Source organism: Psittacula echo, assembly GCF_963264785.1.
Source record: "Psittacula echo genome assembly, chromosome: 4".
Lineage (NCBI taxonomy): Eukaryota > Metazoa > Chordata > Aves > Psittaciformes > Psittacidae > Psittacula > Psittacula echo.
Window position 1 is genome coordinate 113,287,913 of NC_137738.1, and position 24,508 is coordinate 113,312,420.

The 24,508-nt window shown below is 40.8% G+C and overlaps 1 protein-coding gene across 2 annotated transcripts; it reads right to left on the reverse strand.

Moving 5' to 3' along the window:
• On the reverse strand, nucleotides 1-24,501 carry C1D (C1D nuclear receptor corepressor). Of its 2 annotated transcripts, XM_080615744.1 has the most exons (7): nucleotides 24,409-24,501; nucleotides 21,674-21,912; nucleotides 14,210-14,453; nucleotides 5,263-5,403; nucleotides 3,889-3,955; nucleotides 3,404-3,459; nucleotides 1-540 (listed from the first exon to the last, which is right to left on the reverse strand). In XM_080615744.1, the coding sequence occupies exons 4-7, from the start codon at nucleotides 5,401-5,403 to the stop codon at nucleotides 364-366; spliced, it is 441 nt and encodes a 146-aa protein (XP_080471870.1). In that variant the 5' UTR covers nucleotides 14,210-14,453; nucleotides 21,674-21,912; nucleotides 24,409-24,501; the 3' UTR covers nucleotides 1-363. The 2 variants fall into 2 exon arrangements, with proteins under 2 accessions (XP_080471870.1, XP_080471871.1); XM_080615745.1 differs by lacking the exons at nucleotides 14,210-14,453; nucleotides 21,674-21,912; nucleotides 24,409-24,501 and adding an exon at nucleotides 7,236-7,335.
• Between the last annotated feature and the right edge of the window lie 7 nt (nucleotides 24,502-24,508).

The following is a 24,508-nucleotide window of genomic DNA, read 5'->3' on the forward strand; positions in this document are numbered from 1 at the left end:
ACTGGTTGAGACTTTTTAATATTCACATTAAGGACATGTAAAAAAAGTGTTAATCATCCAACAGTAAAAACATCACTAGTATGTATTACCAGCAAGCCTATGCCAGGTCATTGTCATTTCAATAATGAAATGTTACCTCTCTTGCATCAAATGGCACTTTTAGATACACATACAATGTGATCACATGAGTGACAAGTGTTCTGAACAAAATACAATCCTATAAAAATTCTTACCTATAGCTTAAGCAAGATGTTGCTATACAGCACCTCCGCAAGGTGCATGCAGAACACATTTCAAGAGTGCAGAACACATTTCAAGGTAAGTTCCTAGGCGTCTCTAATTTATATACGGGGAGGCAAAAATTTAGTCCATCTTTCTCTTTTTTCCTTTACCAGGGCCTTTGCTTTTCTTTTCATTTTCAGGGCTTGGTTCCCAGAGTGCATTTCTTACAAATCTAGAAGCAGCTCCTTTATCAAGTTTGGATGCCTTTTTCTTTTCTGCTATTTCTTTGACTCTGTTCATGTATGTTCTTACTCTCTCCTGGGGGGGAAGAGAAAAAGGAAAAGTATATTTCACACCATTCTCCCAAAATTGCTGTGAAAATGAAATCAATGAGTAGAAGCTCTCCACACTGTACAATTCTATAATACCTAGAAAAATACCATCATTTAAATATATGTACAAGGCTTTTCTTTGCAAATGTCTTTTTGCAAAATTGAGCCTTCTCCTTTAGCAGATTTTCCATCACAGGTACCTACTATACTAATATCTGCATGACATCCACTGTCATAGGAACATGAAGTCCTACAGAGATGAAGACTGCATCTAATTGACAGTGAGATGAGAATAGTTCTTGCAAGCAAAGTTAGAAAACAAAGTGCTGAACTCAATTTGGAATTTGGCCTACATAAAAATGGCAAAATAGTATTTAGATTTGACATACTTACAGAAATGCCATTATATAAATTATACTGCCTGACTACTGTCTCATAAGAAAAAAAAAAAAAAAAGAAAACTCAGCATGTCCAAGCAAAGCCATAAAGCATCTAACTCAAAATCAAAGATGCCACAAGCATTACATATGCAACTACACTGAACTCTTGTGGTTAAGATCCTGAAATGGTCAAGGGAGCTTATGAGTGAACCTATTTAAGGCAGCCTGATGAATTTCCAGCTGTACCAGAAGTTTCTTTTTATGACCATAAATAATAATAATAATAATAATGCCTGTTTCCACTGCCATTCCATAAAGCGGATACCCTCTTGCCATCTTAGCCTCCCACAGTCATTTGGTGTCTAAGGATTTTTTGAACAAAGCATAACTTGGATTCAGCCCCACCTAAGCATACCCTCCCTATCTCATTTATGTACCTGCTCTTCCTCATCTACTTCTGCAGTCAGTAAAGGAAATTGCATAACTGAACACCTCTAACATGGGAATTACCATCTGTTAAGTGCCTGCTTATCTTCACTGACTAGAGAGGATGCTTACAGTAGTTGTGTAAAAAATGTAAGTTTGGTTGATATATTTCATGACTACGTATTTAGCCTTTAACTCTAGGTGTTTCTGTAATGCAAACAACAGTAACATATGTATACATACACATATATATAGCGCTCTACCCGATACCTGAATTATAAATGTGGATTAACAGAACATTTATGGATACTGCTAACTAAATCAATGTTGATACTATGCAACCCACACATTTCTCACACAACCATTGACAGCTCCTTGAATCTGGAACAAGTTACATGACCTAAACGACAGAACTGATTTTCAGTTCTTCAAATGACCATTATAAGCAACTGTTCTTAAAAAGTTGGCCACTTTTTCTGTATCAAAACCATAGCTTTAATGAGGAGAGCTTTACAGGGTCTGAAATCATGATAAGCTTTTCTTTGGTGACTCAGTAATGAGAACAGATGGCAAACCTACATGTATCAACCTGGGAAAAAGGAGCTGACAAATGTCAGCGTGACAAAAGAAATGAACTCTGATAGCTTGAATGTGAGTTTATTAATACAGTTTTAATCTGTGCGTATTCCATGTATGTACATAGGGAGAGCAATTCTAAAAACAAAACAATCACCACAGAGCAGTCTTTTTTTTTTTCCTCCCTTTCCACATGAATGAGAACATCACAATGCTCTTGGAAGGAAGGAATATGCATTCATTCACCTTGATACTTGTGAAAGGAAAAAGAAGTGGATAAGAATCTAGGCTGTGGTAATTCGCTCATTCTTCAGACTTAAAACGACTGGTAATTGTGAAGTAAAATACCAGCACAAGATATCCACAGCAAAATAGGTAAAATTTATTTTTTAGTATCACTAAATTAACACAATATTCAGACACTATATAATACAGGAGGAACAAGAAACTGACTGAAAGCTCATGAAATACTAACTGATCAATTTTTTTATTATGATACAGTGTAGGCTACTGAAAACCTCACCTAATTAAAAATAGAAGTAGTCTTGTTTTTCAGGCTATCTTTCCACATTTTTCTGTCCCATCTTCTGTTCCACTGCCTAGGCAAGGATTACATTTAAGCTAAGTATTTTACGATTGCCCAGATTTAGTATTTTCATTTATACAGGAATTAAAATGGGGAGCTGTAAGTTTTGATTTCTATTTTTTCTTCAGGCTAAATGATCTGATTTTTTTAAGTCAGCAGAATTTTCAAGATAGCGGCCTTCTATACTGTAGTCATGCATCTAAATGGAATATAAAGACAAACCTAAGAGATTTATTGTAGGTTGTAAATATGTCACTAATGCAGAATTACTGGACAATACACATACAACTGGTGCCAAAAAAGCTTTTAGCTTTGTTGCTGTACTGAATTCTTTACTGCTGAGAAAATGAATTAATGGAGGACTTTGAAAGGGGAGGGGGGGGACTCTTTCCCGTCTTCGCTAGTAAATCAACCACACTACACTTTCAGAGTCATACAAAAGTAAGAAAAGACAGCCTCAGAGATTAACATGATTCCAAGTATTTATAAGAAAAAAATGCCATACTGGAAGTTATAAATTATTATCAGACATGTAACATTTTTCCATTTAGCAGATACAAGTGAAAAGCTGCTCTGTTCAGAATCCAATTCTCAAAGAAAGGTGGAGAAAAGAAAAGATGACATCATTTATCTTCTTGTTCTAATTTCAGCAGACTCTACAACTTTGCTTTAAACAGTACCATTTGGAACTAAAAATATGACTTTCTTAATTTAGAGAGCGCAGCAGGGCACATGAACAGTTATATAACACTATGTAGCATATGCGTGCTATTATGGCAACATCAATTTTAACCATAGATATAAATATTTTTTTACTTCTATATGAATTAACTGTCCTGGGCAAGTAACATATTGCAGTGCTTGCAGTGTGAGAATCTTACCAGTTCTTGTTTCACTGGATGATCCTTTGGATTGACTCCCTGGATAGTCAAGTATACTACAAGATAAAAAGCATGAAGTTTTTAAATCTGAAGGGTGTCATGACTGAGGACCTTATAGATCAGTCACATAGGAAAACTAATTTCCACATAAACCCATTAGTAAGAATTAGAGTTAATGGTGTAAAGTATCTGACAAACTATTATCATCAATATTGCAGCTAAATTTAAAAAAATATAGTTAATGTTGCTATGAAAAAACAGAATCATCTTCATGCAGGTACAAAGTCAGCTTTTGTAAATTCCTATTTTTGATTTGAAATTTCAACATCATTTACTCTACAAATAGCAATAATTTGGATCCTTGGGGTAATTACAGGTTTCTAATTATTTTGCTATGAAATATGATTATTTAATGTTTGCAGCTGTCTAGAAGGTGTTCAAATGGCATCATTAAGAATACTTTTTTCCTCCTACCATATACTTACCCCAGAACAATGAATTTAACGTGTACACTGAAACCAAATCCAGCTTTGCTTGCTCCAGAGGCTCTAACTAGAATAAAACAAAACAAAACCCAAAACAACACATTTGCACATTTTATAATTGTGAATGTATCATAAAAGAAATACACACTGAATTAGGTGTTTTTGCACCACAAGTTCACTAAGACCACGTTATGCCTATTTCTGTGACATCACAGAACCATTCTCTCCAAGTATTCAAGTCATTTTCCCAGTCTGATCTCAGTCCCAAGAGGCCAAAAGCACAAATATCTGTTGCCATGTAGCTCTTAGACTACCATTCCCATAGTCAGAAATAAGTTCCCATTTTTCCACAGAAACTTAACTCAAAATAGTTGTTACTATCAATGGAAGGGGAAAAAAAAGTCTGAAGATTGCTGAAGCTCAAATGTGAATATACTATGCTACACTCAATGAACATTAACACTACACATGGTAGACTGTGTGTTCAACACATGCTGGAATACTTAGGGCTGTAAAGCAAAGGAAGAACAAAGGTAATGAGGGTTTTTTTTCCTTGACTGTCAAAGTCAATTTATTATTTTAGTCCTGTAGGATTTCCAGAACCTCTGATAACATCATTGTACAGCTCACTACTTCTAACATGGATACTGTCAAAAGATCAGTGTTGTCAAGACTGTTTTCTTCATGATTTATTTGTTTTAGAAATCCTCAGAGGATAAAGAAGGTCCCTCATGTGCTAGCTTTTTCTTGCCCTAGAGAAAGAAATTACATATTAGGCCTTAAATGTTAAAAGATAGAGAAGCTTGTATGAAGTCTTCGGGCTGTACCTTGCTCTGTCTTTATGCCCTGAGCAAAAAACACATTTTTACAGACTTAGGCTTATAACACAGCTAGAGGAGACAGCTGGTTTTTAAGTACCAGGTTCTGCAAGTCTAGACTTCTAGAACCAGATCAATTCTCACTGCTGTCAATTCACCTTTATATCCTACTGCATATACAAAGTTCCATTAAGTTTGTTGTGAAAACGTCTCAGAAAAAAGTGTGAATAACTTCTCCATTATGAAAGAGCACTCAGCATGCACTTTAAGGAAGGTCAGGAATAAGCTAGAATGTCCTCTACTTAAATGACTCGCTGGTAAAATCATCACTTTTCAGCTTGGAAAAGCATGTATTTCACTGTTTAGTTTGTAAGATTGTCTGGGTATCTTAGAAATGTAAGAATTTCAAATACTGGGTATCAAGCATAGAAAGTGTCACATTTATTTATATATGTCTGTGCAGTGGCCAGGCCTAACAGACCCTTTTATTTCAGTTGGGGTTCCCAGATATTCTTGCATTAGTAACAAAAAGGTTGTCAAAAGCAACATTACTTACCTTTTGGAGATCACTCCTAGAAACCAACATCATTGCTTTCAGCATCTCTTCTACAGAACCAAGACATTGTTCAAATGTTGCAAGATAATCATGAATTTCAGTGGGGTATTCTTCTGGGTTGGTATAATCTGACGCTTCCATCTGGAAAGACGAAACAAAACTAATAATCTTTTTCTTTAAGTCCCTACAGAGTCAAAAGACTATATTTTACAATACAAAACATTATTATACATTCATTAAACATTATAAGAAATGCCTACTTCTGAAGTGTTCTAGCAGGTAATGTCAATAGTGACACAGTTAAAGGTCCTATAATTTCATGGGTATTGCCTAACTGCTGTGCAAAATGGCATGAAGGAGCATTACAAATGACATGACTGTATTATCTACTCTTGTAACAGTCCCAAACCAGTATTAAGCTTTTATGACCTGTGATAGAAAGAAATTATTTGCTTGTTTAAAAGAAGCACTCTATAAATCACAGTATATAAAGAGCTATAAGCAAGCAACAGGCAGGACACTAAACAAAAACAAAACCAACAGAGATATGGCTTCAGCCTGTCTTAGGAACAGACATTACTTCAGCTTTAAAGCGGTTATGCAGCACCAGTTATGTCAAGGTCAGTTAACATCTTCCAGTGCTAAATTTAGGAGTTGGTCCAAGAAACTCTTCCTGTGAACCTGCATCCAGTTTTCTTAATTCTCGATGGGATATTATAATCTACAATGTAACTCTACTGGTAACAAAGATGAGTTGATTTGGGGATTTCAGAATACTCTGGAAATCTTGTAGAGACATCTGTGCACAGCAACTGTGAGATAAGCAAAGAGGTGAAAAATCCCAAAGCACTCCTTTTTGATCCCAGCATTCATGGTAACGTGTTATGGCTACTGCCAAGCCATCTGGCTGCTGTCTTACAACTGATACCTTTAATTCCTCTCAAATCATAAATCCCATATCATGAGGAGTCAATGTTACTTATATATTATTTCCTACAACTTCTACTGATTGAGCAACAACTTTGGGAATGTTGTAAGAAAAGAGAGCATAATTTTCATGCCCATTGGTGAGCTACATCAGGACAGTGGGAGCACCTGGATCACTGCAGTCCTTCCTACTTAGCATCAGTGTAATCCCACTACCCAGCCATTGAACACAGAGGGAATTAACATAAGTTGGAGACCTTGTACTTCAATGATGAACACCAAGCCACACACTCAGTGCAAACACCAAGGAAAGAGCAAACAACTGTCACATCACTGGAGTTTGTTCTAGATAATGACTTGATCATTCCCTTTTCCTGGAAAAAACATGGTACGTGTGAAAGAGGTTTCTTTTTATTTATATTGTCTCCTAGAGGTCAAACAGGAGGAATATTGGGAGGAAAACCAATGTGAAGCTACTCAAGCTTTTCTGCAACTCCAGTTTTAATCACACCAGCGTGATTACAGAAACAGGATCAGCCAGTTAACAAGCCCAGTTTCACTGTTGCTGTTTGCATAGTTAAAAATTATAACTCCACTCAGCTGCATGACTTTTCATCCTGGTCGGAGGTGTTTTTCAGATCAAGTATAGAATGACAATGCTAACCATGACATTTTGAAGGTCCCCTCACTACCCCAGCATGGAACTCACACATGTAAATACTGCTTCAGTCAGCTGCAGAGGACCCAAGCAAGAAAGCTGAGCTGGACCTACAAAATGCTATCCACAAAAAGGCAAAAAGCCAATACAATTATTTCTGTCATTCATGATAGTATTGTTTGTGTTTCATTCTGTCCTAACCAAGACGTAATCAAACCTTCTTAGGTTGATTAAAGTGTGGAAACAATGTTGTTAAATTTTAGTCATATAACACAGCATAAAAAAATAATTCAAAGCTACAGAAGAAACTAGATTTTCCCTGGTGTTAATAAAGTTAAGCTTGGTTAGAAGGTGTCTGTCAATACACATTTACTATACTCGCACATACAGGGAGAGAGGTGCAATCCAATCCAGTCCTCTACAGAGTTTACTATCACTGCAATACTTAATCTGCTGTGGTCTTAATTTGATGGACAGGCATGAACATAGTGATAATTCCAACTTTTCTCTCTCCCTTTATCAGAAAATCAACACCAGCAACTGCAGCAGGAACAGAAAAAACAACAAAAACCTGTAGCAGCAATGTGTTATCAATCAAAACTAACTCAAGCTATTTTACAGCAGTTGCAAGGATAAACAGTCACTAGAGCATATATGATATTCTTTCCAGTATCCCAATCTAGACCTAAAGAATGAAAGAATAGGAAGACAGAAGGAACAATAACAGATACAGTCCAAAATATTATTTTGCTATGATTGTTGTCTCATGAACGAGAAAGAATTAAATTTGCCCTTGTATCATGAAGTATTTACTTGACACTGTCAATTGGCAAGGAAAGGGGAAAAAAACTCTTCAATGGAACATCAGCCTTCAATGAAACACAGCTGCACATTAGCCTGTGTACAGTGCCCTTCATTGATAAGTCAGCTCCTTCTGCCCAGGAAGGGGGAAGAATTTGTTGAACTTGTGTTTTCATTTCAACAGGAACTAGCAAGTTCCTACTCCTGCTGCGTAGGGACCTCTCTCTTTTCATTAGACTGTTGTTTCAGCGTTACTAATCTCCAAGCAGGATATGTTACAGTGTTGGCACATGCCAACAATAAGGCAGCAGTCAACAGCCTAAAATAGTTTTGATAACATTAAATCAGCAAGAGCAAACTTAACACTACATTAGGAAACGTGTACACCGGAAACTCCACAAAACTGTGTCTGCCAAAATCAACACACAGACTGCATAGTCCACCTGCAGAATGACAAAGCCAAGGATGGGAGGAACTAAGACCACATCAGTGATTCTCTAAACATACCTAAAGGCTACACTGCCCTCAATAGTTCTGTCTCGGTTATTAAATCACAAACAAATTTTTCCTCAAAGTTTTGCAAGTGTTCATATATTTTGAACAAGCAGAAATTTAATTCAGTTCCTGAAGTTGATGTTTACCACACAGGATTTCTCTGATGAATTTGCTGACTTTCAACCAATTTTGTTTGGCACAGAGACCCCGCTTAAAAAATTAAAGACAGTACAAATATTCAGAAGAGTATTCAGAGAAGTTACAAAAATACTTGCTGGGTAAGCATGTGAATAATGGGGAAAGCTAAAGGAAATAAGGATAAGACAGCATTTTCATTATCAATAACACAATGCAGAACACATTTGTGGTGGTGTGCACGATGATAATACTTTATAAGAGCTATAATTTTTGAGACTGCAAAGTTCACAACCCATAAACATAAACCAGAAAAGGCCCACTTAGATTAAGGACACCAAGGCAAACAAATAGCAATGAAAAAATGTGGTATGACTTCATAACATCAATGCCCATTGATGCCCCCATGGCAGGGGTGTTGGAACTAGATGATCTTAAGGTCCTTTCCAACCCTAACTATTCTATGATTCTATGATCAATCTTCCAGAAACAATTATCCCTTTTAACCCCAACAGCAAAAAACTGCCATGTAGTTTTTGGGAAAACAGCATAAAAGGGAAGTATCTTTGATGAAGAAAAGGACTTTAAATCACAAATGTAAACAATTTTCATGGGAAGATTTATTCATCTTATTTAAGTCAGATCAAAAACTGTCTTACGAGTTTCCACATCTGAACATCCCGAAATTTCTGAAAGTTTCTGAATAAATTCTTATTCATTCAGAAACATAACTACATTTATGTAAACTGCTTAGAAAGCAAGGAACACTTCGTTTTCCCTCCAGTCTACATAGTATAAACTACAGCAAGTAACACACTCAACCTGCAAAGAGAGGAGGGAAACATCAGATATTATAAACCACAAAAAATACACAAACATGAAAAAGAGAAAGCAAGAGAAAATACATTATCTTCTGCAGACTGCATAAAGTCTAAACAAGTGACAAATCAGAAGCAGTTTGCCGTAGTGCTAATCTGGCTTTTGATCTAAGATCCAAGTGAGTACAATGCTATATAGAGGACGTTTAAATAAAAACAAAATGCAGATGATTATGCACAATACAACTAGCAAAATCCTCCATCTTCACATTTATCTTCAGGAGAATGAAGAGAAAAGCTCTGCAGACTCCTTTCACACCCATGACTGGCATACGAAGGTAAGAAAAGGAAAAAGGGAAACTGCAGACAATTTGCAGGTGGCTTTTATGAATAATTTTTGAATACATCTGGTGTTTTAACACAAGCCTTAGAAAGTAATTGCCAGCTGGCTTAAAAAGCAAAACCAAACCTCCTTTCCTGCCCACCCTCGCAGCAAAACTGTGTCTGTCATACTGAAAGATATAAACTCTAATTAGGCCCTGGGTACCTCTATGAGAGATTTTGCTGAAGATGCATAGTGAAAGTAATGGAAGCCACATGCATATATCAACAAGGCAACAGGAAAGCCCAAAAGATATCATTTAAAAGTGCTCAGTGTTAATATTATACACATGGCTTTCAACTGGAATTAAAACTGCAAGTTCAGGATAAATACAGCGTATTCTAAATATTTTGTACACGCAAACAGGAGACAAAGTAATTTGGCATCCTTCATTCTGCTTAATATTGCAACTTGCTTCACACTTCATGTTAATTCTTACCTACTTCTTAAGCAGCAGAAGTCTTTGTCTTTATACTGAGCTCAGATTTTTTTCATATAATTCATCTAACAAAACTCAGATTAGACTTTTCTTATACAGAGAAAACCAAAACAAACTCAAACCCTTTTGGCTGGAGCATATAAAAAAGCTCTCAAATTCAAAGCAAATGCATTAACAACATCAGTGTGACAAACCATCTCTGTCAGCTCCTGAAAATTGACACTGTCCTCCCTCTCCTGAGTTCTAACTCACAACCTGTAGTGAATGTAGCTGATATGTAAGCACAGCAGAGATCTCCCCTCTGCTCTAACACTGTAGTTCACTGCTGTGGCTAGAGGACAACAGAGCAACAGGCATCTTAAATTAAAGCTACCAGCAATCATGACTAAATTATTTGATGACAAACCTCTTTTGGGCAGAGAAATCCACTTTATTCCATGTTTGCAAAGGTTTAAATATAACAGGCTCTAATCTGTGACAGACGCTCCTCAGCATTATTGCTGCTTAATAAATAATTAGCTGCCCACTAGTCATCGCTGCATCCACAGACCTGTTTTGCTACTAATGCTTCTCAAGTCAGCTTGGGGCAGCTGGAGAGCAAAGCTACTACAATTGGTCAGAGCATGCTTGCAACTCACAATCTTGTCTGCAAGAAGGATTTCCAAAGCAAAGTAATTAAGCCTACCATGAAATACCAAGTATGCACCAACAGGCTTATCTTGATCCCCTTAAAAATATCACAACTTAAGCCATGGTAGTTACCCAAATTTGCACTGTATTATAAATGGGCAACAGCTGAGCAATCATTTTTAACCCAGTTTTCAAAGCTCTGCTCATCAGCATCTCAGCATGCACAGCTCATAGCCATCAGGCTCCTGCTGATGCCACCGAGATAATGTCTTTTAAGCCTCAAAGGATTATTCTGATAGAAGAGGGCCTTAGTGACATTGGTAGACTTGGCAAGTCCTAGGGTAAGGTGGGACTTGGTGATCTTAAAGGTCTTTTCCAACCTAGCTGATTCTGTGATTCTAAAATTAAAATTTAAAGGGAGGGAATAATATTTTTCAGGCTCACTTACACTTCAGTCCATGGTAGATATCATGTGAGAAAACAGGTATCTCAGCTTGGCTTAAACCACCCAGATTCACTACAGCCCCATCTATATGCACACAAACCAGCTTTGATGTTAACCTTCAACTCAGTCTGCATGATTCATAAAACATTTTTATTCTCTGTATTCAGCTGTCCTAGATTCCACATCTTTGATGACAGTCATTTCCTCTTCTGGACAAATCCAGTATCCCCTGGCTCTTGTTCAGCTCCAACCTGTCAGTACACCCATTAGTAAGTACAATGATAAAACCAGCTTTCTTCAGGTATGTCCAGAACACTTCTTAGTGAGACGTCTTCATAAAAGCTCTCACACTCAGACTATGCCACCACAGCTTAGTTCAAGACTTGGGCTTTAAAGTGATTTTATATTTGTATGTCAAAACTGGTCTTTAAAATACATACTTTTGGTTGCGCTGAACCTAGCCAGAACTTGTACAGCAAAATACTCTCTCCTTGCACAAAACAGTTCACACACAGTGGGTTTTTGTTCAAGACAGCAACTAATACTGAATACTTCCGTCCTACCAAATTTGCAGGGAACGAAAAATAACCCACCTCCAGTCTATAGCTCCTGTGTGCTCTAAACCACGGAGTTTAGTACCTCTTCTAAAATCTGCTGCTGCTCTCCACTCGTATCAGCACCATGAATATCCAGAATTAAAACCAAGGAGTTTTCTTATCCTTTTAAACTGCCAACCTCGTTTGTACCTCATGCAGCAGCACCTTTCTCTGCTTTTAGCAACCCCAGTCTATTTTTGGCTGTTCACTGTTTGACTGTGCCAACAAAACTCTGTTCAACTATGAGAAGTGTATATATCCTTTTTGTTGTTGTTGTTGTTGTTGAACAGTAACTGTGGGATGTTGTGTTCTAAGCACCAATCTTACTGATGCCTGAGAAAAATAGGGAAGATCTCTTCTACCTATCCCCTAAAGAGAATTCAAGAGCTGATAATGTGACAAAAAGGAGACCAACTACTATCCACGAACAAAAAGGATGTTCAAAATCACAGAAGTGAGGGAGTAGTAGGGAAAACTATTTGGGGACACATCGTTTTCACAGGGATTGAAAGAGATGAAATAAAACATTGTAGGATGGAGAACAACAGTGCAGTAACCACAGCCTGGCACAGAAGGGAGAACAAAGCACCAGGATAATAGAGGCAGCTGGGAAAAGGAGCCTGAGCAATTTTCCAGCACAGAAAAATGGAGTTTATGCAGAACAGCAGGCATGGGGAGCACTGCCTTTGGGAAGAGGTAACTAAACGTGGGGTGTATCCTGAGGCCCAGCAGAATGCCTTATAGCAAGCCTGCATGAGCAACAGAGTAAAGCAGATAAAGTGAAGAAAGAGAGCTCAGACAAAGGTAATAGTCTATAGCCTCAAAGCCTTCAGAGTCTGTTATCGTATCATCTATAAGTTAACAATATCAAGCTTCACTCTCACTATTACCGCTCAGTCACCTGTTTCTTCTTTCTGTGCTGCCTTTTCCAGCTTAGTTCTGTAACACCTACCTGGAGCTGTGGTGACCGGCACCATCCCAGGGCACTGTTTATTTATAGAAACTGATGTTCTTCTCAGTTCACCACTGCGTATACATCCTACCATTTTCTACTGCTGTCATTACAAGCAAATAATCTTTACTAAATGCAGGCAGCTCATATGAAAAGCAAACCAATTACACCACTGAAGAATTTATTTTAAAAATCTTCAGCCACTTCAAAAAGAAACACGCTCAGCAAAAAGGTTTGTGTGACTCCTGCACCACATTTCTGATAGGAAGTCTAAGAATTTTCACAATCTCTTCCAAGTTTCTCACATTCTGGGGTATTGCCTTGTGTTAAGTGCTTTCTGATTTCTTTAGCAAGGGTCATACTGCGCCAGGATTAGCAATATCAAAAGTATTTTAGATTGGCAGTGTTCTTTTATATTTTTAAAACCAAAAAATGTGCCAGACACCTCTCAATTTTGATTTATTTTACAATCAAATCTTTCAATTATTGCTTCAAAAATTAAGTCTATAGATTAGCATAATCTAAAGCTTAATTTGCAAGTGAAAGTCCCTTTTAAGTTGCTAGCAGCAACTAAGCTTACAGTTAGCTGTGAACAAAGCATAAGGAAGGGGACATCTTTGCCTTTGCAGCAATGTAAGAGAACCATTAGATCTACTTTTTCACAAAGCACTTTAGCTTAATAACCTAAAGCATCACCTGCCTTTCAATTAAAGTGAAATAATACTAACCATTTTAACTACAGCCAATATGTACAAACTGTATCTTCTCTTTGAAAAGCACACTCCTCTTACAGTTACTAAGCTCTTGGTGTGCTCAAGATGCAACACCGTTTTAATGAGCTTTAATAGGAACATAACCACTTACTGCCTATAGTACAGCCTTCCCACATACAACCACCCTCAAAGTGTGACCCCAGCTGGAAAGCCCTTATCTCATTTTTATGGGTAACTAAATAAGTGATGCATTAAATTGATTTTATGCTCACTAGCAAAATTAGTACAGCACACAACTTGATCCTCAGTTCTGGGAAGGCACGGAGGATCATCCACGTGTTTGGGACAGTGACAAGAGAATAACTTGGGCCGTGTCACACTGGCTTAGGTCTCCCCTGGAAGCCTGGCTCAGCTCTTAGGCCACACATGGGTTCCTTGATCACATGCTTTGAAGATGAAACAAGTATGTGCGCAAACCGAGGCCTTTTCAACAGTTTATAACCAAAATCCTCTCTTCTGTTAAAAATAGGGCACCTCATCGATCCTTTAGGGCCACGATATAATGGATTTTATCACTTGACCCGACTCCCCGAATGCATTCGGTTGCCGTGGTCCGACACGAACCGTGTTCCCCTCGCTCACTTCCGCGGCTCTCAACACACTGAAAACTCACAGAGCCGGGATGACCCACCCGCGAACAGCCACCAGAGGCCCTGCCGCCCGACAGCGCACTCCCCGCTCTGCAAACGCCTCTGAAAACCCCCTCAGGCCACGCAAAGGACTGCGAACAACCCCTTCCCCACCGCAGGCCTTCACCCCCTGCGCCTCCATTGCCCCGCGCCGTACCACCCGGCGGCGGGGGGGGGGGGAGCGGGCAGGCCCACCTTGGGGAGTGGCGGGGGGGTGCCCGCACAACCCCACGCGCGGGTGCGGGCAGGTGAAAGAGCCGCTCTTACCTCCGGGCGCGCGGAGAGCGACGAGCGGGCGGGGCCTCCTCCGGCGCACAGCGGCGACGTCACTGCCGGCGCCGCGGGGCGGCCCAGTTAAACAGGGAGGGACGGGGCTGGTGGGTGCGAGCTCCGGTCCGTAAAGGCAAGAATCGGGCCCGCTGTTTTAAGGCAGAAAACGTGCGTTTCGTTTAGATGGAGGAAATAAACACTCGGCGTGTCCCAGCTGTTCCCAAATGTTTCCGGTTGCTTCCTGGGAAAAGGAAGGCACGAAATGGTTTTAGGGGTGGTCCCTTAACGCTGGAGATCCCCTGTTTACAGGGAGGTATCTCAGCAGTTCCTGACAGGTTGCACATCTTCACCTAGTCCTCAAATGAGGGTTGGTTTCTAGCAGCATTATTGGTTGTGATTTCTACCCTGTTTCTCCGCAAGATTTCAGCAAATAAATCTGGGTTCAAAATGCGGTGGATTAATAGTTCTGCACTGCAGGAGCTTGCTGAGTGGAAGACTGCACAAACACAGTTGTGGCTCCCAAAGATAAGATCCACGTTTTACAGATTTACCTTCTGATAAATAGTAACGCAGAAGTCAGCATCCACATCAAAAGTACTGGTATTACTAGCCAAAGACTTCTTCCGCCTCCTTCCTGTTCAGAGCTCCAGCTGAACATTACTGTAAATGAAGCCTGCAGCCTCTCCCCTCCAAGGCAGATCGAGATAAGATCACTGGAACTTTTCAGTGTGGTTGAAGAGGGCCTGTTCTCAACTACAGGTTATGCAGGAGTGCATGTGGCTGATTAAACTGTGCCTGGTTGTTGCCTGGAGGGAACGTGCAGAGCAGGCTTCCTCAGCATCAGGGTTTCTAGAGGAAAACAGGTCCAATCTGAAGAAGGACGAGGTCAAGGGTGGAGAAGGGGGAAGAATGTACTCATAGGGAGAGCAGGACTACAAGATTGGGGTCTTATCTAGCTTGAGTGCACCTCCCTGTGCCTTCAATGCAATTCAAAATAATTGCAAAAGTGGGCTTCCTTTTCATAAGTTGGTTTACATCTGAGTGCTATACTATGTCTCTTCTAATTAAATCAGTATGAACTGCAAATGATAGTTGCCCTACTCCCAGTTGGAAGCATATCTAAAGATCTTCAGATGGAGTAGTTACTTGTTTACATCTTGTCCCCTTTTCCTCCAGGAGATGCAGAGGTTTAGGGTTTCAGTTTCAACCAAAAATGGCTGCAAAAATAATACAGATATTTGTTTCTAACAGAGTGTTTCTGAAAGCAGTGAACACAGGGATTCTGTAAGAGTCTTTCAGCTGTCTGTGGGATGCACGTATGCGCAGTAGAACCACTGGGGTAGGGAGCGGTATGCTTACTGTTAATATTTTAGTGTAATAATAAAATGTTTCTCTGAATTTTCATGACCATTTCTTACTTTCAAAAACCAGTCTTACTGATTTTTTTCTTGTTCATTTTTACTAGAACAACTACAGAATTATGCACTGTAGGTTAAGGGAATTTAGGAGAGATTGTGTTTTCAAGAAATAAAGAAATGCAACAGCCTGAAGGGAAGCAGAGAAATAGCAAGAACTGCACTCCTAAAGAAAACACCACTTTGCACTTTCAGTGCGCCAAGTGTTTATTAAGGACCTCAGAACACTTGACATACGTTTAGTGCATTCTTACCTCAGTATTCACATGTCACAGGTAGGGAAGTACAGAGAGAGAAGTTGATTAATAGACTAATTGATTTACCAAATGTTAGGTAGAAGTTTCTGCCAGAGTCTTATTTCCTAAACCAAATATTTTGTTTCAATTACAAGATCAAAGGAGAATGTGACACCCGCTGATCAACGTTCAGAATCAGCCAACTGTTTGTAGAAGATTGTAACCACGTAGAACATTAATGCAGTACAGGTTGTACTCGGAGAACTTCATGATCGTACAATGTGGCTCTCTGTCTCCTTCTAGTGGTTTACGTTTGTTATAGATAGGCTACTGGCGGCAAAGTAAGACAGATTTATACTCCTGTTCAGTTAGCTAGAGTTCCTGTACTGAGAGCTGTAAGCCTTGGAATGCGTTCCTTTTCTGCTTAAAATGGCTGCATTGCTTGTTTGGTTTTCAAGAGCAAAGAGTGAGGAGTTAAGGATTTACATTTATCCCAGCTAAAACCTGATTGAGATACAGTCCATGTAATTCAATTGGTTTGTGTTGGTGCCACCCTGAAAATATATTATGATTTTATGCATGGATATCTATAAAAAAATCTATCCCAGAAAAGCTCTACTGCCATCTGGCATTTAATGGAAGCCATTTCATTTGAGAGGCCTATGAATGGTTATTGATTTTCCTCTGTCATTCCCAAAACAACAGCAAACAATCCTGAATATTTTCTCCAAAGTAGTCAAAGTGACAGGCAGCTTCAATGTAATTACTCCTTTGTTATTATGTATCTTATTCATTGTACATACTATATGTCGACTCCTGCAGAGTCAATGTTCTTTGTGGAGTAGATGTGAAGGCCAAATCCTGTAGTCTGGACCTCAATGGAATCACTGTGCCCTACAGCCTGACTTACAGATCAGCTGTGGCAACTCCAACTCCCAGAAACAATGGCACTGGAAAAGCTTTTGAAGATACTCAGGTAGAAGATAAAACAAATAGCCTACCTACATTCTTCTGCTGTGAATCTGCTATGAATCAAACAAGGATGCCAGAACCTGCTTGTAACAAAAGGGTTAATAAATCATCAGCAGAATAAAAATACAGACGCTAAAATCAGACCAAAAGCAGAAAGTGGTTGTAATAGGCATCTATAGTCATCCTAAGGGAGAAAATGAGGCAGTAGAATTGCTTTGTCTGCAAGTCCGGCTTCTTTTGACACTAATCACTCTTTTCGGCCTTCTAATGTGAGCTTTAATGGGAGCAGCAGAGCTACTTCATTAAATAATTCAGCCTTTCTAAGTAGACACTTTTATCAGGTGTCCACCATAAGCCCTTTCTGGCAATTACTGGGAAGCCGGTACATCCAAGCACAGAGAACATTCCCTTTTATCCCGTCGGTCTCTGTCTTAAACCTCTAGAGATTCAGCAACCATACTGAAAATGCTAAACCAAAGCAGACTCAAATGAGATCAAGTCAGTCAAGGCAGACTCAAATGAGATCAAGTCAGTCAAAGTACAGCTACATTGTGATGAAACTAAACTGAGGAATTTTGTGTTACCTCCATCTGTAGCTTGCATTTAAAAATGTATTTGTCTAAACTTGTGCAGCATCACATTTGAAACTTTCAGGAGTGAATTAGTCTGCACCAGTGTTACCTGAGCTGCAGACTGCTTCACGACAGTTCCTGGCCAGGCATATTTAAAGTCAAGTCATGGCCAATATCATTAAAAAGCAGAGTATGAGACAGTACCTTTTAAAATCCCAGGTCGGAGTGAGCAGACCAGTTTGGGAGACATTAGTATACATAATACACTTGTATCTGAAGGATCTCAGCCACATTGGGCATTTCTGAGGTAGGCATTTTGTGACTGAGGCCTGTTTCTTTGCAATGTAATCTAAGAAATTTTGCTCTGATGCGTGGGCAGACCAGGAAGTTACCAGAAGAGGGTGTAGCAGGAGTAAGCTGAAGCATGAATATCTATCTGTTGGCCAGTACCTGCTTGCCTACATGCACTTGCTGCTCAGTAGAAGAGGGGTGAGTATCTGATGTATCCTTGGGTATGTCAGAAGACAGACATTCACAAAAGGACAGTTACAGGCAGCTTTGTGGCTCAATGGCATATTCATTGTAAGTTATGCCTCTGCCTGTATTCTACAGAGACCAGATATATGCAGGGAGCAGGGAGGCAGGTCAGGAATAGACATTTTACAGTGATTTATTACAAGGCAGATGGTGAGTCCAGAATGAGAGCCCAAGATATCTGGCTGCCAGGTTTGTGTCCTGTCACTAGATAGGGTAAGAAGGGGAATAGAGTCTTGAGGCTAACTCACAGGAATGTCTCACATCTTCAGGAACTAAAAAGCCTATAGCAGTGACACTTAGGACAGTGGAAAAGAAGAGTAACCTCCAGAATTTTCCATCTTGTGATACAGCTTGCTGGATTTGGGAACAGCGCATGTGGCAGCGTAAGCCCAAGTGAACTTAGACTCACCTCTCAGTTAAAGTGCTCTGGAAATGTCTTTTTTTTTCCTACACTCAAATTAAATTAGAAGGGCTTTAAACCTACTAAACACAGACTCTTTGCCCTCTTGAAAATATAGCATTTCTAATCAAAATACAGATGTGAAAGTACATGGAAAGAAGGAAACTGAGCTTGATGTAGCTTTGTTTTAGGGAGGAAAAATAATATAATTCAATAAGACTGGCTTAAACCCTCTGATTAAAGCTTTTTTGACATAACAGATAGGGAAGGTGAGATCTACACTGAGATAAAGATAGTTAGTACAGATCAAAAGAGCTTGTGTTCATGCCAACTAGATTAAATGACAGGATGTGGTGAAGTGCTGGCCACCATATCTGGTTACTTTACATACAAAGCTTTATTTGCTGAATGTAGATATATCTATTAGGTTATGTGCATTTATATATGGAAACTGTAGAAATAAATTGAAAGCAATCTACCATGTGTAGAGTATTTGTTCTGATGCTGTTCTAAGATAGCATTTCTTCCAATTAGTATGGAAAGCTGTAATTTTTTATAGCTGTCTCTCTCCCTAAGATTGTTGAAGTAAATTGTATTAGAAGCTGAGGTTTATTTCTAAATGCATTAGCATGCCTCCATTCTTACTTGTTAGCTTCTGTGCGTGAATTCAATAGAACCATATATTTCCTATTCCAACTTAATTTTAGTGGGAAGCCTAGGACAACTTTAGGAGTAAATTAAACTTAGGACCCAAATTGCAGTTGTCATCCTAAAGGGGTTTTTTACATTTATTTATCTTGACGTAGCCCCTGAAGAGGCAGGCTGAGGCTGGAAAACTCTTTGGTCTAACCCAGTATGGCTGCTCCTATGTTTCTCATACACTCTGCAACAGCAGGATGTGGGAGGAAGGGAATGTGAATGTCAGGAAGGGAAAACACTACTGGATATGAAGATGCCACAGACCCATGCCAGTGTGCACTTCTGTAAGGCAGCACGGCCTATCCTCCACATCTGCTGAACAGGCCATAAAGTCCTGCCTGGTTGAGCTATGCCAGAAAGAAACACAAAAGAGAGATTCTGTCATCTCTGCAGGAAGATTGATGACTCAGAAAATGAAAGGTTTAGCATGGGATGCAACTGAACTGAACAGATTCCATTAGCTGCACCTACCTTTTATTGGTATTTTTCATTATTGCTGCAGCGCTGCCTAGAAACCTGAGGCTCACAGTGCTCCAAGCTGGAAATACTCCTAAGAAGATTGTCTCTGCCTCAGAAATCTTAAACAATAAGCAAAAGACAAAAAATTAAGAGAGTAGGAGGGAAAAGCCTTTAGTATACAGAGGACATCACTAGTGTTGGATTATTTCTGGCAGGCAGATGCAGGATGGGCTGGAGCAACATCCCAGCATAAACCCAGACTGGTTTGGGTTGGAAGGGACCTTAAAGTTCATCCAGTTCCAAACCTCTGCCATAGGCAGGGACACCTTCCACTAGAGCAGGTTGTTGTAAGCCCCATCCAACCTGGCCTTGAACACTGCCAGGGATGGGGCAGCCACAGCTTCTCTGGGCACCCTGTGCCAGGGCCTCAGTACCCTCACAGGGAAGAGCTTCTGCCTAAGAGCTCATCTCAATCTCCCCTCTGTCAGTTTAAAGCCATTCCTCCTTGTCCTGTCACTGCATGTCCTTGTGAAAAGTCCCTCTCAGATTTCTTGTAGGCCCCCTTTAGGTATTGGAAGGCTACTGTAAGGTCTCCTGGAACCTTCTCTTCTCCAGGCTGAACAATCCCAACTCTCTCATCCTGTCTTTATAGGAGAGGTGCTCCAGCCAGAGCCAGAAACAGCTACAACTGTAGTATAAGAGGTTCGTGGTTCCATTATGCTCCATGACACAAGGAAGGGGGCAAGAGGGTGCAGCTCCTTTAGTGCTCCCAGCAAATCTACAAATAAGAACAACTCAGGGCTTTGTGCCTCACATCTGTGCTAAGGGAGGATAAAGCAGCATTACTGTGCTGACAGAAATGTTCACACAAAAAATAAGATCCTCAATATGTTATGAAACACAGGTATTGTCCATGGCAGGTTTGCATGTAAGCAGCTTGCACTTGTAAGAGAAGGAACTGGAAGCAGCTGGGACTTGTAGACTTAACCAGTAATTTACTTGAAAGAAGGTAGTTTCAACTGCAAGACTGGATCAGGCAAAGAGTGGGCAACTGCTATAATGCAATCTGGTAATCAGGCTGAGCTACTGTTTCTGAATCACTGCCACACGAAAAGGTCCCATTAGGTCTCAATTGCTCTGCAGTTCTGAGGGCCTTAATGCCTTCTGCAACCCACACATCCTCTGGCTTCAGAGACTATCTTAAATGTTTCATAGCCTTCAAATCCCAAGCAGCTCAGGAGAGCTTACCTGTGCTTGCATTATTTATGTTGCTGAGGGGCTTTTCATAGTGATGAAAAACTTTCAACTTCACTGCCATGTTTAAGAAGCTCAGGGTGTAATGTTCTGATCAGGAAGTACCCCGAGAGGCTGGCAGCCTTGGGTGGCCTCTTGCACATTGACAAGAGATCAAGAAGCCATTGGTCTGGGATGGGAACCCCGGTTTGTGCCTTCTGCACAGGTTGTTTTTACTGCCATGCTTAATAGAGGAGGGAACTTAGAGGTACCTCCACGTGGTTCTGCAGCCCAGCTCTCTCTGCACATCCATCCCCAGGTCTGGAGATGGTGACTAAAGATTTACTACCATTGTGGAGGCAGCGGAGTACAGGCAGGAGGGAAGGAGATCTCTTGGAAGTAGAGAAAACTGGAGCAGACACATCTGTCCTGGAGGCTGTAGCTTTAATACTAAGCTAACCAGGCTTGTTCTCTGGCTCAGAGACCAATTGGCATAGCTTGTGACCACACTGTTCAATGGAGCTGGAATCCAAAGCAGGGCTGCCACACACAGGCTGCTTATTAGGAACACCTCCTGCTCATGCTATAGTCCTGAATCCCACCAGCAAGTTACTGGGCTAGTTGCTAGCTGGTCCAGAACAACTAGCATGGAGTGTAACACTGAAGAGTATTACAGGGAAAAGATACTCTGTTGTGATCCCCTTTGCTGCAGGATCCTGCAAAACTTCCCTGCCTCTGTACTGACAACTGCCAAATACAGACTAGCCGCACAGAAACCTTGGAGGGCTGTAATCTCCAAGGACCCGTACAAATGGTGAGAGTCAAATATTTCACTATATTGATGTGAAAGAAAGAAAACCCGCCTGATTTGTAATAGCTGGGGATTTGTAGGACACCTGGTAAAAACCAAACCACCACCACAACTGTGTCACACGTACCTGTATTCTGGCTGCAGTCATGCCCATAAACAGGGATGGTTTGCCCAGGAAACAAGCGGTAGCTGTCAAGCAGATATACTGGCTGAATGTGGTCACTCGCGGTACAGCCACTAAACTCAGTAGCACATTCCATTCCCTGGCCCTGGGCAAGGCAGGGGTTTTCCAGAGTCCTCCTCCGCGCTGCGTCAGTGGATTTGGCCCTGTGCGTTATGATTGTATTTAGAACACGCTTCTTCAGCCTGCAGAGGTAAGGTGTCAGTCTTGAGCAAGGAAGGAAAGGACTATAAATAGAGCAGGCTAGGCTGTCACAGGCAGCTTTGGGTCTGATTAAGTTTCTTGTTTAGCCTGGGAGAAGCAGAAATCCAATCTGCTGAGGAGATGCAGCATAGTATAGGCACTAGCAACAGCTTTCCTCTGCAGCCAGGAACTTTCACTTCCTAGGTACACAGACACAGCCACCCACCTTCCCTGAACAAGGGCAGCACTACCCTTCACGTGTGCTTCCCTCCAGCTCTCTTTGCTGTTTGCGAACTCCTGCTTTGCAGACCATCATGTATTTTCATCAAACCAGCTACTCATGAGAGAAATGCATTCCTTGATTTTCAAAACAACACATAGTGTGAATCTCAATATTAGGTACCCACGTGTAACGCACATTTCAGCTTTGTGAGGTCCATGGAGCTTTAAGAAGTGGTGTTTATTAATTCTCGCTCTGATTTGTATCACCACCATGTAGGCTCGCTAGGGGCTCCCCCTGGAGTTGTTGGTGTAATGGACATTTTTGCTGCAGGCCAAGTACATAACAGAAATACCACCAAGAGCTCAGAGCTGCACTCAGGAATTCTTTGTTTTCCCTCACAGGTACCTATACTGAGAGCGTTTTCTGCCCTTATTCTGTGCTTGACGCAGAAAGAAACTGTATTTCCACAGATTTTCTGCTGCCCAGTGTACCTTTTGGTGGGTATTATTTTATTTACAGCACAAAGCTAATGGAGGCCATCTTTGAACAGTGATTTTAGACTCAAAGCACTTGAATTGATTCTCTTAACTCCACACTCCCAGCTTCTCAAAGCTGCATCCAACATTGCAGAGCAGTAGTTCCCCCTGTTCCCTCCTGCTGGGATGCACCCAAAGAGGGACATTTAAAATTAGTTCAGAATATGCTCTCAGCATTGTGCTATGCACACAAGCAGATGAGATTACTTGTGTCCAAAAATCATATACTAAATATTACACTTGAAAGCAAAGCATCAATTCTTAAGGAAGACAGCTGGATCTCATAAATCTTTGCCTTCCACCAAATATGTACCCTACATCCCTTGAAAGAGCACTAGCAGACCTATGTACATCTAAGATGCTACACAACCTGCTACTTGCTTACCAAGCCAAAGTGTAACTTGCACGTACACCTGCGCCAGAGGTCAGCATGGCACGTTCTTGACAGATGCTCAGTTCTCATTAGCCCTTGCTCAGGGATCTTGGTATCTTGGGCTCAGCAGCTTTGGTGCCAGCTCACAGCACTGGGAACCCCCCATCACCAGGGCATCCCCATGGCTCTGGCCGTGCTGGGACACCTTCCCTGTGCCAAGCTGCCAAGCAAGATGCCTCCTTCACAGGGAGGCAGATTCCCACTGGTGAAACCTACGGGCTGCTTTACTGCAAGTGAGCTTTTCAACAGTTTGATGTACCTTCCCGTTTATTGCTTTTGGTTACTGTGCTGTCATCCCTGCTGGTCATTGCTAAACCTGAGATAGAAGGCTGAATTTGAATGGAGGCTAGAGCTGAGGATCAGTGACCTATTAAAACCATGGACTTCCACAGACACGTTGAGTTTATGGTCAATTGCAATTTTCCTGCTGGCCCTGCTCTGCTACAAGGCATTAATGATTTCTCCATTCCACAAGGGTTAAGGTTTAATAGCCTGTGAGCCTTTTCTACCCCTAGGTGCCTTCTCTCTTTGTCCTTAGCTGGTTTAACCAATTCAGATACCCAGGAGTTAGTAAGGACAATTTTCTCTCACTTGTATTTAGCTGGAATCTTGGATGACAGAAAAAGTCCAAAGTCTCTCAGCCCAGACTTTGTCACTTCATACGCTTTGAAACAGAGCTGCTCGAGAGTAACAGGCAAATCTGCATTTCATTTCCCTTTCAAGTTTGTGATTAAGCTCTCCCAATACAATTTTTCTGACACAAGCTGTTATTTGGAGGGGCTGTGCTTCTATATTTTGGGAAGCTGTAATTTCTTATTATAAATAACTGTAACACTGTAGTAGCATAGAAGTATAGCAAGGTCCACTTCGGATCCATGTGGACCTTTTAGACCCACCCTGCCCTCTAACATGGGACTTGTTGCAGCAGAGGACTCAGCAGTCCTCAGCACACTGAGGAGGCAGATAAACTTTGGTAAAGGTTTCAGAGCTATTCCCCAGCAGCCTGAGGGCATCACTGAGTACCAGATCTGCACATTTGCCATCTCTCACTATCTCATCCCAGCCGCAGTGTCGCTCCTCACCTCTTCTTTAAGGCCAGGTTCTCCTTCTACTTTCAGTAGCCTCTGGCTTCCACACTGCCTCCCTGCTTTAACACATCATCTTTGGCTGTTTCCTCTTCCTCCTGCACCTTGCTTGGATACCAGTCGGTGGCAGAACCAGTAATGACATAAAGCCCTAGCACCTTTCTGCAAACCAGCCTCTAGTTTTCAGGAGCAGTTCCTAGATTAGGATTAATGCAACTCACCTGAACTTGTCAGATAGAAATTCCTCATTCAAAAGTCGAAGAAAACAGAGCTGCTTTGCAAAGGGCTCCACAGGGGCTTTTCTGTTGTTAACCTGGACAA